This window comes from Hemiscyllium ocellatum, chromosome 2, assembly GCF_020745735.1.
Source record: "Hemiscyllium ocellatum isolate sHemOce1 chromosome 2, sHemOce1.pat.X.cur, whole genome shotgun sequence".
NCBI classification, from domain to species: Eukaryota; Metazoa; Chordata; class Chondrichthyes; order Orectolobiformes; family Hemiscylliidae; genus Hemiscyllium; species Hemiscyllium ocellatum.
In genome coordinates, this window is record NC_083402.1 from 118,043,123 (window position 1) to 118,059,551 (window position 16,429).

General features: G+C 42.3%; 1 protein-coding gene across 1 annotated transcript in view; it reads right to left on the reverse strand.

The window, feature by feature from the left end:
* The window catches only part of hsdl2 (hydroxysteroid dehydrogenase like 2), a 140,142-nt gene that overhangs the window by 6,034 nt on the left and 117,679 nt on the right, over positions 1-16,429 (reverse strand). Inside the window, exons 7-9 of the mRNA XM_060845781.1 lie at positions 10,962-11,156; positions 4,610-4,681; positions 2,163-2,309 (exon numbers count right to left, since the gene is read on the reverse strand). Coding sequence (XP_060701764.1) covers positions 2,163-2,309; positions 4,610-4,681; positions 10,962-11,156 — 414 coding nt within the window. The remainder of the gene's footprint in view (positions 1-2,162; positions 2,310-4,609; positions 4,682-10,961; positions 11,157-16,429) is intronic.

A 16,429-nucleotide genomic window follows, 5' to 3' on the forward strand; every position in this document is an offset into this window, starting at 1 on the left:
GTTGCTGGGTCTGGAGGATTTGAGATATAAAAATAGACTGGATAGACTAGGACCTTTTTCAATAGAGCGTAGCAGCTTGAGGGATGACCTTATGAACGTGTATAAAATTAGATTAGATTAGATTCTCTACAGTATGGAAACAGGCCGTTTGACCCAACAAGTCCACACTGACCCTCCAAAGAGTAACCGACCCAGACCCATTCCCCTAGCCTATATTTACCCTGACTAATGCATCTATCACTATGGGCAATTTAGCACAGCCATTTCATCAGCCCTGCACATCTTTGGACGGTGGGAGGAAACTGGATTTGAAAAGCCCACGCAGGCACAGGGAGAATGTGCAAACTCCACAAAGCAGTTGCCCGGGGTAGGAATCGAACCCAGGTCCCTAGTGCTGTGAGGCAACAGTGCTAACCACTGAGTCACCGTGCCGCCCCTTAACATGAGGGGCAAAGCTAAGGTGAATAGTAAGGTTTTTTCCCTAGGGTAGGGAAGTTCAAAACTAGACAACATTTTTTAAGGTTACAGGAGAAAGATTTAAAAGGGACCTGAGTGGTAACTTTTTCACACAGAGGTATTCATACGTGGAATGAACTGCCAGATGAAATGGTATGTGCAGGTAGAGTCACACATTTAAAAGACATTTGGACAGATACATGAATTGCAAAGATTTAGAGGGATAAGGGCCAAACACATGCAAATGGACTAATTAAGTTTAGGAAATTTGGTTGGTATTGACAAGTTGGATTGAAGGGATTGTTTCCGTGCTGTAGGGCTTCTATGGTAGTGTAAGGCTCTGTGACACAATAATAGCACTGAATTCCGCAAAGTTCTCAGCTATTTCCAGAGATGGCACTTTCAATTGTCAAAAAAATCAGAGATTGATGCAGTGAGTTATGACAATTTGGAATAAAATGCCTTAAAAGGTCTGGGCATTAGATTCAATAACCACTTTAAATCGAAAAACTAGCTACATATCCAGTAAGGAAAAACAAATTGCAGAGTCCAGGGGTGAAAGGGTTAAGGCTTTATCATCTCAAGTCAGCTCAGTGATGGAATATTCCTCACTTGGGGAGGTGATGGCCTACTGGTTTTATCAGTAGACCACTCATCCAATAAGGTAGAGGTGGGTACTGCAGATGCTGGAGATTAGAGTCAAGGTTAGAGAGGTGCTGGAAACACACAGTAGGTCAGGCAGCATTTGAGGAGCAGGAAAATTGATGTTTTGGGCAAAAGCCTTTCATCAGGATACTGACTGGCCTGCTGTGCTTTTCCAGCACCACTCTAATCTTGACACTAACCTAATGACTCAAGGGGACCTGTGTTCAAATATCTCCATGACAGATCTGGAAATAAGAATCTAATAATGACCATTACTGGACGATTGTCAGGAAAATCCCATCTGGTTCACTAATGTCCTTTAGGTAAGGAAACTGTCATCTTTACATAGTCTGGCCTATACGTGACTCCCACTGGGCAATTAAGGATGAGCAATAAATGCTGGCCTAGCCAGTGACACCCACATCCCACGAATGAATTTTTTTTAAAAAACCTGCCAGGATGAGTGCAGCTCCAATAACATTCAAGAAGCTTGACACCATCCAGGACAAAGCAGTTTACTTGATTGGTGCCACATCCACAAACATCCACTCTCTCCACCACCAACTCTCAGTAGCAGTAGTGCGTACCATCTACAGAGTGCACTGGATCAACTCACCAAAGTTCCTGAACACCTGTGAAACCCTTAGCCTCTCTCACCGAGAAAGACAAGGGCATCAGATGCAAGGGAAAACCAAGCTCCCGCAAGATCTCTTACACCCTGACTTGGACCTGTATTGTCATTCCTTCAGTGTCACTGAGTCAAAATCTTGGAACTCCCTCCCGATGGTGTCTCAAGGAGGCAACTCACCACCACCTTCTCAATGGAAACTAAGGACACGTAATAAATGCTGTCCTACCCAGTAACTCCCGTATCTCATAAAAGAAGCGTATTTTTTTAAAAATCAAGATTGGTGCTTGGAGAAGCGTTTCTTGATGTCAAAACACAAGGGGGCTGAAGAGTCTTTGGTGTTAATTTTTAAACTGTGAATTATTGGAACCAAGATCTAAATTTACTTCCAGCATTCAGCCTAAACTCATCAATTTTACAGAAGTAACTTTACCAGACAATTCAAACTGATAGATGCCTCCAGTCGATTTCACCACGTCAGCAGTGAGTGCTCCCTTGATAGCCTTGAACGTTTCAGCAACAGGTCCCTCAGGTGCCGATGAAGCCTGCTCCTTTCCTGCTTGAAACTTGGGAGTAGCTCCTGAAAGGAAATACTCAATAATGGTCTAGACATTCAGAGTCACATCACTGGTACACATAAAAGTCTGGCAAAGTGACAGGACAAGTTAATAAAAAACATAGCCAGGCAGGATTCTTAGTTCTGCTAATAGAGGTACAAGAGCAAGTGACATGAAACTAAACCTTTGCTAAACAATGCTCAGGCACCAGCTGGTATACTCTTTACAACATTAGGCACCACATTGCAGGAAAAGAAAGGCAAAGCCTTGAACCGAGTGCTAAAGGGAACTTATACAGAATGGTTCCAGGGGTGAGAGACTGCAGTTTGGTGGTGATGTTAGAGAAAGTGAGAGCATTCTTCACGGAACAGCCAAAGCTTAAGGAGAAAATCAAAGATGGAAAAAGTTATCAAGGGCTTTCAAGGAGCTGCAAAGGAAAAATTACTTTGTTTTAGAAAAGTTGACATCCAGAAAACATACATCGAAGGTATTTCGGAAAGAGGCCCGGAAGCAGCTCAAGAAAATTTATTTTAACACAGCATGTCATGAACATGGAAGTCTTGTGGTACAGTGGGTAGTATGCCTGATTCTGTGTCAGAAGCTCTGGGTTCAAGCCCCACTCCAGGATTGGATGGGCAAGGAAAGTGCATTCTTTACATGGCCAAACAGGTCATGGATCAACCAGAAAACCACTTCAACACGGACACATGGCAGACAGTAAGAGCAGGAGAGATTCCTACTCTGCTGTGGGATGGAAAGGAAGTTGAAGCCTCTATCATCACGGTCTATAGTTTCAGCCTACAATACGCATAGAATGTAGTGTGGGGTGGGGGCAATGGCTCTGTCGGCTGCCAAATTAAATAGGTGCCAACTGTAAGAGGTTTGATCCTTGCTCCGGATGGGGTCGAGTTGGAATCTGACTTCTTGCTCTACCTGTGGCGGAGGTTTTGGGGCTGTGGATCAGACTTACATTCAGGCAGAGAACTCCAGAAGGAGAAAATTACAATGATCTGAAATGCACACCCTGAAGGGTAGATTCAATGGGAACTTGCAAAGGAGATTGAATATCTGCTTGAAGAGCTTTGGGGAAAGAATAGGAGAGGGGCAAAAAAATCTGACTGTGCATTGAAAGTAGACTGCAACAATTCACCAAGACTTCTTTGGCACCACTTTCCAAATGCTTGACCTGAATCACATGGAAGGACAACAGCACCTGATGCATGGCAACACCACCACCTATAAGTTTCTATGCAAGCCACACACAATCCTGATTTGGAAGTATACTGGTGTTCCTTCACTGTCATTGGGTCAAAATCCTGGACCTTCCTTTCGAACAGCACCAAGAGTGTTCCTGCACCACATAGATCGCAGCGATTCTAAGGGGAGCTTACCTACACTCTCTCAAAGACCATTAGGGATGGATAATGAATCCTAGCCATGTCAATGACATGTACAAACATTAAAGTATTCAAGAAAAACTCTCATAAGCACGATGGGTCCAATGGTCTCCTTTGTGCTGTATGATTTAATGAGGGGCTATCATCACACAGTTTGTATCATTAGGTTCTACTGAGAAAATAAAACCATTACCAGCAATGCAAAATAGTTTGGATCAATAAGATAAGTAATGTATCTCAAGCTGTGTGATAGATTAGCTATGTTACCCAATTCCTGAACATTTCAAGAACATAGTTGAGTGGCCATGAATCATCTGTTTGAAGATTCATGCTAAATATTAGCAGAGTGATGGAAATGGCTGGCCTCGGGAGGAGGAAATACGTTCTAATGGCTCTGAGAGGAGTGTGAATAAGTCCTTCCTCAGGCTTCAGGATTAAACCTAGCTTCCACCAAATTCACTGTCAAGTTATCCCTTGTGCCTATATTAATTCTATCCTAAAGGTATGGGCCCATTGGCAAGAACCACTCCTTGGTTGGGTGAGTATAAGAAGCTCTAATTGTTCACCAAGAAACGACACATGGCAATCAGAGCTGGTGTGAGGAAATTCCAGACCTTTGTAGTTGACAGGTGCAATGCCTTCAATTATTTAACCTAATCTGAAGGTTGGAATATCGCTCAGGATATTAACAAAAAGATTCAAAATGAAGAAGCAAGTTCCACATATTAACTTCAACTGCAAAGAGCATCTGCATACATACAATCAAGCATTTAGCTCCTAACTGACAGACCGTTTTTCAAAGTTAGAATTTTTAACTTTGATTTCAATCAGATTTAAACTGGAACAACTGGTTTCAATTCCATGAGATATTAATGTGAATTCCATCTCTGTTGATACTGTATGCTGAAAACTAAGGAAAAACTCACCATGATCCTGCATCTTCTTGGCAAGTGCCTCTGGTTCCTCATCCAAAAAGAAATCTGGAAGTAGAGGGTGCCCTGTAACCAAAAAGCACAGATTATTCATCGGTCGTTCTGAACAAGGATCACTAGACCACAAATGTTAACTCAACTTTCCCTCCACAGATGCTGCCAGACCTGCTGAGTTTCTCCAGCAATTTCAGTTTTACCTTTCGATTATTCAAGTGTTCTGTGACAGAATTAACAGAGTTTATAAATTACGCCCATTAAAGACTTAAGGTGAAATAATGACGCTAATATTCAGCAACAGCGGAGAGAGAAACAAGAGTTAATGTATTCATTCTGAGAAAGACCATTGACCTGAAACATTAACTCTGTTTCTCGATCCACAGATCATGTCTAAATTTTCCAGAATTTTACGCTTTTATTTCAGAATTCCAACACCTGCAGTATTTGACTTATGTTTTAGGCTTAAAGACTTCTTAAGTAGCTTGAGGAAAGTTTTAAGACTTCCTTTCATTTCAGCTCTGCTCTCTAACCGTTCCATGACTGGGAACAAGAATCCAGAAAAAGTATATTCCTGTCAGGGTGAAAGGAAAGGCTGGTAGGTATAGGGAATGCTGGATGACTAAAGAAATTAAGGGTTTGGTTAAGAAAAGGAAGGAAGCATATGTCAGGTATAGACAGGATAGATCGAGTGAATCCTTAGAAGAGTATAAAGAAAGTAGGAGTATACTTAAGAGGGAAATCAGGAGGGCAAAAAGGGGACATGAGAGAGCTTTGACAAATAGAATTAAGGAGAATCCCAAGGGTTTTTACAAATACATTAAGGACAAAAGGGTAACTAGGGAGAGAATAGGGCCCCTCAAAGATCAGCAAGGCAGCCTTTGTGTGGAGCCACAGAAAATGGGAGAGATACTAAATGAGCATTTTGCATCAGTATTTACTGTGGAAAAGGATATGGAAGATATAGACTGCAGGGAAATAGATGGTGACATTATGCAAAATGTCCAGATTACAGAGGAGGAAGTGCTGGATGTCTTGAAACGGTTAAAGCTGGATAAATCCCCAGGACTTGATCAGGTGTACCTGAGAACTCTGTGGGAAGCTAGGGAAGTGATTGCTGGGCCTCTTGCTGATACATTTGTATCATCGATCATCACAGGTGAGGTGCCAGAAGACTGGAGGATGGCTAGCTTGGCGCCACTGTTTAAGAAGGGTGGTAAGGACAAGCGAGGGAACTATGGCCCAGTGAGCCTGACATCTGTGGTGGGCAAGTTGTTGGTGGGAATCCTGAGGGACAGATGTACATGTGTGTGGAAAGGCAAGGACTGATTAGGGATAGTCAACATGGCTTTGAGCATGGTAAATCACGTCTCACAAACTTGAGTGAGTTTTTTGGAGAAGTAACAAAGAGGATTGAGGAGGGCAGAGCGGTAGATGTGATCTTTATGGGCTTCAGTAAGGTAATTGACAAAGTTCCCCATGGGAGACTGATTATCAAGGTTAGATCTCACGGAATACAGGGAGAACTAGCCATTTGGATACAGAACTGGCTCAAAGGTAGAAGACAGGGGGTGGTGGTGGAAGGTTTTTTTCAGACTGGAGGCCTGTGACCGGTGGAGTGCCACAAGGATCGGTGCTGGGTCCTCTACTTTTTGTCATTTACATAAATGATTTGGATGTGAGCATAAGAGGTACAGCTAGTAAGTTTGCAGATGACACCAAAATTGGAGATATAGTGGACAGCGAAGAGGGTTACCTCAGATTACAACATGATCTTGACCAGATAGGCCAATGGGCTGAGAAGTGGCAATGGAGTTTAATTCAGATAAATGCGATGTGCTGCATTCTGGGAAAGCAAATCTTAGCAGGACTCATACACTTAATGGTAAGGTCCAAGGGAGTGTTGCTGAACAAAAAGGCCTTGGAGTGCAGGTTCACAGCTCCTTGAAAGTGGAGTCGCAGGTAGATAGGATAGTGAAGGCGGCATTTGGTATGCTTTCCTTTTGTGGTCAGAGTACTGGGTACAGGACACTGGTTAGACCACTGTTGGAATATTGCGTGCAATTTTGGTCTCCTTCCTATCAGAAAGATGTTTTGAAACTTGAAAGGATAAGATTTACAAGGATGTTGCCAAGGCTGGAGGATTTGAGCTATAGGGAGATGCTGAACAAGCTGGGGCTGTTTTCCCTGGAGTGTCAGAGGCTGAAGGGTGACCTTACGGAGGTTTACAAAATTATGAGGGGCATGGATAGAGTAAATAGACAAAGTCTTTTCCCTGGGATCGGGGAGTCCAGAACTAGAGGGCATAGGTTTAGGGTTAGAAGGGAAAGATATAAAAGAGACCTAAGGGGCAGCTTTTTCACAAAGAGGGTGGTACGGGTATGGAATGAGCTGCCAGAGGAAGTGGTAGATGCTGGTACAATTGCAACATTTAAGAGGAATTTGGATGGGTATATGAATAGGAAGGGTTTGGAGGGATATGGGCCAGGTGCTGGCAGGTGGGACTAAATTGGGATGGGATATCTGGTCGGCATGGACAGGTTGGACCGAAGGGTCTGTTTCCATGCTGTACATCTCTATGACTCTATGACTATGAGCAACCAACCACTTGAGAGCCAAGCACACTGTCAGTGTACATGAGACTTCGATGGAATGGGATGAAGCCTGGGTGCGTGTAGTGTCGGAAATTAGGTTGAACGTGGAATTTCAGTGCAAAAGGAGAACAGAGGTGATTTAACCCGAGGAAGTGGTGAAGGCTGGTACAATTACAACATTTAAAAAGCATCCAGATGGGTACATGAATAAGAAAGGTTTAGATGGATATGAGTCAAACACTGGCAAATGGGACTGAATCAGTTTAGGATGTCTGGTCGGCATGGACAAGTTAGACCAAAAGGTTTGTTTCCATGCTGCATGACTCTGTGACTCTCCTGCAAAAAGTAAACTCTCCAGTGTGCGAGGTAAGTCAGAGAGGACAAAAAATGTAGATCAGGAGGCTGATCGCAGTGAGACCACCAGCAGAGAAGGTCACAAACCACAGTGTGACTTGAGTGCAGGGAAACAAGTTGACTGCTGAGTGGGATTGGTGAATAACCTTTGTCATAAAAGTAAGGTCTTAATTTGTGAAAAGGTCTCCAGTGCTTTCTTTTCTCTTCTCTTAATAATAGTGGCCTAACTATAAGATTTTAATTTTAAAGTTTTTAATTTTAAATTTAATTTCAAAAACATTTAATTTCACAAAAACAAAAGATCATAAGAATACTTTATAAAGATTAGGAAATTTAATGTCATTAATTTATAAACTAAATCAGATAAGCATGATGGCAGGATGGATGATGCACTGTGGCTGTGACATGTGGAAGCTACTGGACACCAACATGAGCCAGAGAGAATACATCTGTAGCTGAAAGTGTGCTGCTGGAAAAGCGCAGCAGGTCAGGCAGCTTCCAAGGAGCAGGAGATTCGATGTTTCGGGCATAAGCCCTTCTTCAGGAATGACTTTTCACTGAAATCCTTGTAGAGGGAGGAAGAGAGCTTCTTCAAGGAAGGCATCTTGCAAGAGGATTCGCAGTAGGTTAAAATCTTCGAGGAGAAAGTGAGATCTGCAGATGCTGGAGATCAGAGCTGAAAATAAGCCCTTCCTGAAGAAGGGCTTATGCCCGAAACGTCAAATCTCCTGCTCCTTGGATGCTGCCTGACCTGCTGCGCTTTTCCAGCAGCACATTTTCAGCTCTGATCTCCAGCATCTGCAGACCTCACTTTCTCCTAGAATACATCTGTATTAAGTGTTTGCAGCTTGAGGAACTTTGGACCCAAGCTCAGGAACTGCTGTCTGAGCTGAAGGCAGTGCATTACATTAGGGAAAAGGAAAGCTCCCTAGATCCTTTGTTCCAGAGGGCAGTCACAGACTTCAGACCAAGTAATTCAAAACTGGTCTGTCATCATGAGCAGGGAGGTGTGACATGCAAGTTTGCGAATGCAGGACCATTGATGCAGGGAGCCATTCAACTGGCGAGAGGAAATAGGAATACAGTAAATTGTTGTAAAAGGACCATACAATTAGGAGTATAGATACTGTCCTCTGCAGCAGGGAGCAGAAGTCTGAAGGCTGTGATGCCCGCTCAGTGCCAGGGTTAAGGATATTCCATTGGGGATAGGGAGAAACCTGAAGTGGGAGCAGAGGGGTTCAGCTCTTGTCAGCTACACTCAGCTATGTTGATATGACCAGGAATGTGGCTCCGCTGAAAGAATGTGAACAGTTTGGAGCAAAATTGAGAAGCAGAATCTCCCATGGGCAAATTATCAGAAGGTAAATAAAGTTAAATGCATGGCTCAAATACTGGCATGAGTGGAATGGCTTTCAGCTCATGGGGCACCTGCACCAACAGGCTTCACTTGAACCATACTGGGAACAGTATCCTGGCAAATCAAATAACTGCAGTGTCGAAAGGGCTTTCAACTAATGGTGGGGGTGAGGGTGGGAGGGGAAGGATTGGGAGAGTGTACTTACATGTTGACAAAGCAAGAGGATATGCCAGCATTACAAGGCAGGTATTTAGATCATGATGTCCCTCACTGGGATGGGAAGGGACGGAAAAATAGCAAAATGGCACAAGATGGGGTGGAAGGGGGAGAAAATGGTAAAAAGGTCAAGTTAATGGTTCTTGAATATGCACAGTATTCAGGTCAAAGTAAATTGATAATAGCATGAACACAGATTAATGGATTAATCCAAGGATAACAGTGACAAACATGACATTACAACATGACTGATGTGCGAAGAGAGACTGGATCAGCTCGGACTATATTCACTGAGCTTTAGGAAGTGGGGTGAAGGGGTGATGGAGAATCTCTTTGAGATCTATAAAATTCTAACAGGACTTAGACAGGGTAAATGCAAGAAAGTCTGACTAAAAAAAAACTTCTGCTTATGCTAACAAGTGTTCTTCACTGCCACTGGACATCCTCAAGTGCTTGACAGCAGAAGAAGTACTTCTGAAGTGTCATTGCTATAATGTAGGAGACATTAGCCCCACAGTATAGTTCTGGTTGGAAATGTGGAGAAGGTGACACTGACAGGAATAGTCCTTTGGTTCTCCAATGGCAGTGAAAGCACTTGTCCTTCACCGCGTGTTGTAATGTCATGTTTGTCACTATTATCCTTGGAAATGTCTTGACTGCACTTTATGAATTCTTTCTCTGGCTCCCTCTGCCAATCTGACCATCTGATTCTGCATGACGGTTCAAGTCACCCATAATTAATATACTGCATTTTTTTACAGGTCTCATATTCTCAGTCCCACAGTCTAGTTCCTGTTGGAGGACAAATGGACTATTCCTATCAGTGTCATCTTCTCCACTTTTACCTCTATCCATCTGGATTCTGTTCCAATCTGTACAAATAATTTACACACAATATTACCCCTCAAACAGAAATGTGGTAATGGCCAGATAATCCTTTTTCACATTGTCAATACAAAGATACAGTGGCCTACACACTCTTTTGAATCACTTCCATGGAATCTTTTATATTGATCTGAGCAGGCAGAAAGATAGTGCTAAGGGTTTAACATCTCATTTGAAAGATGGCACCTCTGGCTATGCAGCACTCCCTCAGCACTACTGCACAAGGTCATGATTTTTATGCTGAAGCCCTAGAGTAGCTCATAAGCCTTTCAACAATGCCTCAATGTTAAAATTTATGTCCTTGTGTTCAGCTTCCTCACGTCTCTACTCCTCTGTAATTTCTGCTCAATCCTCCAAGATCTTCAATTCTTGTCTCTTATGCATTCCCCAACTTTAATCAATCCTTTATTGGCAACTGCAGCATCAGTTGCCTGGGTTCCAATCTCTGGATTTCCCTCACTTAGTCTCTTTCACTTCTAATGGTTTACAACACAGGGGAGAAGCCAATCAATTCATTGTATATGGGCTGGGTGTTGGGCTCAGCAATCTGAAAGTGATTCCCCTATGTTGCATTTTCCATATGTAACACATAATCCCTTTCAAATGATGGCCCAAGCATTCCATGCTCCAACGATCCCTTAAAAACCAAAAATTCAAGTCTGCTCATGCTCCGTGATAATTTCAGCTCATTGTGTCTGGGTTAACAGCAGTAAGCCAACTCCTCTGCACTAAGTGCTAAACCAGGAGAGAACATTCTTATCACTGATACCGAAATCATTCTTCTCAAAATTACTCCCTCCTATGGAACCCACTCAATGCTCAATCTACCCTCAGTATTTATTACGCCTGTATTGAAAAACTAATTCATTTTGACAATTGCCTATGGCCAGTATTGCAAGCCAATCTACTTGGAATGTGTTAGATACCACAAGAATCTCATACATACCTGGATCAACAGCATAGATATCAAAGTCCTTGATTCCTTCCTCTTTAAGGAGTTCTTCATCGATGATAAAGTTGCCAGTAAATGTCTTTGGCTTGGAGAAAATGGCATAGGCAGCATCAGCCATGATTTCAGGCTTCCGGCACTGACTGCTCACACCCGATCCTCCAAGCATATCCATGGCAGCTGTGTGTATTGCTGGAGGTTACAGACAAAAAAGGGGTCAATGTGCAATATGATATATAAAACAGATAACAGATTAATTTTTACAAAACAAAGAATTATGGGATGCTGGAAATCTGAAACAAAAACACAAACTGCTGGAGAAACTCAGCAGGTCCTGCAGCATCTATGAGAAGAAAGCAGATGAAGACTGGACTCAAAACATGAACCCTTTCTTTCCACAGATGCTTGAGTTTCTCCAGCAATTTCTGTTTTTGTATCAGCTTAATTTTGTTCCTTTTAGTTGCAGACTAAGATCATCACAGGTCTCAGAGATGTGACAGTACTTCACTCCCAGAAACTTACAGGTTACCCATCAGCAAAACAGAGTAACCGTCAGCCAGGATATCATTGGACCACAGGGTTCTGGGGGTGTATCACAGATCCCCAGCCATCTTGCTTGCCATTCTTGTCATCTCTACGGTGGTACGGTCCTCACTGAAAGGGAGCAGTGGTGCTCTCCCCACGATAACCTCAAGTTATCATGAAAAATAATTTAGTCGGTAACAATTATATTGCTGTCTGTGTGAGACATTGCTGCCTGCTAATTGTACAGCATGTTTCCCAATGCTATAGCACGGACTGCATTCAATCAAGAATGTCATGGCCCATTGCAAGATGTGAAAAGTACCACACAATGCAAGTCTTTCTTCTGTAGTTCTGTGCAAAACCTGATAAATACCTTTGGGAATAATTATTGAGGACATCTTTCTCGATTGGGACTTGTCTGGTTACTGTCATTGTTCTAGCAGAACACACCCCAATTAACTCAGTTATAAATACAACAGGAATATCTACTTCTCTTTCTCTTTCCATATGTAGATTTTCCAAAGATTGATCGGCTGTGATCTGCAATATTTCATGCAAAGTCTGACAGTTGGAGTAAGGCATACACTTGTAAAATGCTTCTCTTTAAAGCAGACAGGCATGTGCTATTTATTAAAAAGTTAATCCAGGGTTATGCGTAACATGAGCAAGATCAACATTCAACTTGCAGTTCTCATTGAGTCAACTTTCTTTAACTTCTGCTGTCTGTGTAACAAAGATGCTCCCACAGTGCTGTTAGGCAGGGAGTCACAGCATTTGATGCAGAGAATGTTATAGTGCTTCTAATCTTCAATTCTGCCTGGAATTTACATTGGTGGGGACACGATCCCACTTGCAATTACTTCCAACTCTTAGTAGGTTCTGCTGATGGTGGAGGTTGCAAGTTTGAGTGAAAAAGACTTGGATCTTGCAGTGCCTCTTGTCAATGATGTATAGTGCTGCCAGTGTGTGCAGTGTTGGGGGAACTGAATGTGGAAGGTGATGGATAGGGTGTCAGTCATATGTTTTGACCTGGACAATGTTGAGCTTGAGTGTGTTTGAAGCTACATGGGTTTAGAAATGCACTTATCCAGACAAGGAGGGAACATTCCAATAAAAGAGGTCACCTTGTCATCATTACATTGCCATTTGTAGGAGTTTGCAGTGCAAATATTGTTTGCTGCATTTTCTCAGTTCTAAGAATGACTGTAATTCAAACAATATCTCAATGGACATGAAGCACTTTGAGATGCTCAGTGTTTGTAAAATGCATTATATGTTGTCCTCATTTAAAGTCGAGGTTGCATTCCTGAGAAACATTACTTCAGGTCAAATGAGATTAAGTGAAACATGAGTTCCCACAGGAATAATGTTAAAGGCAGAGTCAGATCCCTTTGGATATTTTCTTGCTGAGAAAAATCAACATCTAGGTGGAAACACGACACAGTGCAGTTCGAGCTGAAATAACAGGACATTCTATCACACTCATGAGTTGAGCCTTGTACAAATGGGCAACTGGCTTCAAAAGATTGAGTAGCACAAACCTAATGACAGAATGTTCAAAGAGAATCTAATATTTGCATTTTTGCAGATGTGAGCCTGATTTTTAAAAAAGCAGCTCTGATTCACACTTAAGATGCAAGGGTCACACTGAACAACATGACCCTTCAATCTGTTGTCAACATTTGTTTCATTGTTTGTCTAAATATCAGGTGGTTCACATGGCATGTGAAAATCAAAGAACATTTTCAAAATCAAATTCACCTTAACAGAAAGGAAAATGACTTCTATTTATAGGTTGGCCTCATTTGATAGTTCCTCAATTAACCTTTTCATTCTTTTAGTATCTTCATATCATGTTTCCTCACATTGCACAAGCACATATTTATGTCAATGTTCAATCCTGTAATGACGTGCATTAATTCATTGCATGGAGTTCTGTTTGCTGTTTGTAAAGAAAGTCAGAGTTGAAAGAGAAGGAGAGAGAGAGAGAGAGAAAGCGAGCAAGAGACAGACACCGAGAATTGAAAAGGAGAGACAGAGACAAACCCAGAACTAACAAAGGAAAGACAGACAGATTGTAAAGGAGTAGGGGAGAAGACAGAGAGTGAGTGAGGAAGATTAAGAGAATATATGAGCTGCTGATGCCCAGTGTAGCAGTGAGCTTATTTCTATGGAGACAGCAAGGGAAACTATCAGCCTACCAACTATACATTTGCATTTCTGCTACATTCAGAGTGTGTGGATTTCAGCTGGGAATGTACTTTCATAATACATAATTTCAACCAGGTCTTTGACTTTTCAGGGCAAGATTTCCCAAGGAACCTGACTTCGATTTTAACATTGATTCCTTTGGGAACCTATGTTTCACTTACAGTAGTGCTTCTCAGGAACACAACCTAAACATTAAGCGAGGAAATCTACAGTACATTTTATAACAAAGCACTACATATCCAATAAAATATCTTGCGAAGTGTTGTCACTCATGGAGTGAAGAAAATGTAACATCCGATATGTGCATAGCACGTTCCCACAGACATCAACACATTAATCAGATCATTTGTTTTTATCCATGTTGGTTGAGGAATGATTACAGCACCCCCCATCTCTTTCAATATGTTGCATGGTTTTTAATAGCTATCTGAGCATACACTGGGGGTCCTGAATTTAACATGTCATCTGAGAAACAGACTGTATTCATGCTCCACATGATCCTCCTTTCAGCATTCATTCATCTAAACACAATAGGATTTAGGAATTTGTATTATAAATATTATGGACACCTTGATTTTACCATGGCAATGCAAATTCTGTTGAAACAACAATCACTTCTGAAAGGACTGCACACTATTTAATCATGACCAGTTAACTTGGTTAACTTCATGTACTGTCAAACATCAGGGAAAAGGAAGAACCCTCAGCTAATCTTCCAGTTTTTATATGAAAACATTCACTAAGCTTACAGCGTCCAAGAATACGGCTCAGTAGTAAATTGGAAACATATTTGCGCTGAATGCAATACGACAACTAAACCTGAGTGCTCAGTCAATATTTGACAACTCTGAAGATGTTAATAATGTTCATCCACTCCATTAATTGATATAAAACATGACTGAGAGATGCTTTGACAGGAAACCAAAACAAGCCAAAGACCAGGAAGCCATTTGGGTGTCACTTTCTTCAAGCATTAGATGCTCTGTTCAGGACCTCCTCAATGGAGGATGTCACAGGATAGGAGGCAAAAGTTGGCATGGTCATGGTTGACCTGTTGAGTGCATTCTATAGATAATACACACATTGTGGCATCAGTATGCACAACTGACCAAGAGGTTGGATAGGAGATTAATGGAGGGGCTTGTTTTGAGTTCACTGAGCAGTTTGCTTCATCCTGCCTGTTGTTGAGCCTCTCAAGTTTTGTTGCAGCTGCTTCATCCAAATGAATGCTGGACATGGTCTTGCAATGAACCTTAGTGTGAATCAATGGTAGTTCAACCACAGCCAATGTAGGTGCTATAGGTGAACAACACACCTTCTGCTGGTGCAGTAATCAAAAGAAACAACAGCAGGAGCAGACTATTCAAGCCACAATGCCTGCTGCCTCCAATAAGTTCATGACTGTGGCTTTAACTCCACTTCCCTGCCTGTCCCACATAACCCTTGACCCCCATTCTGCAGAAGGGTCACTGGATTTGTAACATGAACTCTGTATATCTCTCCACAGATGATGCCAGACTTGCTGAGTTTCTCCAGCAATTTGTTTAGCTTTGAGGATATTCAATGACCCAGCTTCCACTGTTCTCTTGGGTACATAATTCCCAAAACTAACAACACTTGTGCCAAGAAATTCCTCTCCATTTCCATCTTGTGTTGCAGTCGCATCCTTTTAAAACTGGGACTCCTAGTCTAGATTCCCCCTCAAGAAGAAACATCCCTTCAGAACCTTCGGGATTGGATGGCTGTCAGTCCACTATCCGAGAATTTATGTGAGAATTTATAGAACAACAGTCTTTTTGCTTCCTGCGCCTCTTCAAGATTAGATTAGACTTACAGTGTGGAAACAGGCCCTTCGGCCCAACAAGTCCACACCGACCCGCCGAAGCGCAACCCACCCATACCCCTACATTTACCCCTTACCTAACACTACGGGCAATTTAGCTTGACCAATTCACCTGACCCGCACATCTTTGTGACTGTGGGAGGAAACCGGAGCACCCGGAGGAAACCCAGGCAGACACGGGGAGAACGTGCAAACTCCACACAGTCAGTCGCCTGAGTCGGGAATTGAACCCGGGTCTACAGGCGCTGTGAGGCAGCAGTGCTAACCACTATGCCACCGTGACGCCCCAAGATGTTTCAAAGAATCTCCGAAACATGTCACTGTAATTCATCTTTAATCATGGTTTTATTAAATTAGCTTTATTATCACATGTACTCAGATGACTCCAGTGAAAAGTTCACAAATCATTATTTACAGTTCCATCTTACAAAGATGGTTTCTTCAGTACAAGTTCTTAGGGGGAAATGAACATTAGAAAATATAGAAATAAGAAGTCCAGCATTGCAGACTGTAGGAATAAATTACTAAATGGAGAAATAAAAATTCCAAAAGAATAACAGTCCTTCCAAGCCAGTCCATGCCAGGAAGGCCACCAGGCAAGAGCAGGAGAATGCCTCACTGCGTCTGCACGGAGGCTGAGAATACAGGTCATGTTCTGGGGACCTGGGTTTGAATCCTGCCATATCAGGTGGTGGAATTTGAATTAAGTTTTATTTAAAAACTGGAATTAAGAGTCTAAAGATTATTACTGATTATTGGGGAAAACCCACCTGGTTCACTACTGTCCTTTAAGGATGGAAACTGCTGACCATACCTGGTCTGGCCGATATGTGAGTCCAGACCCTCAACAAGGTGGCTGACTCTTAACTGCCCTCTGGACAATTAC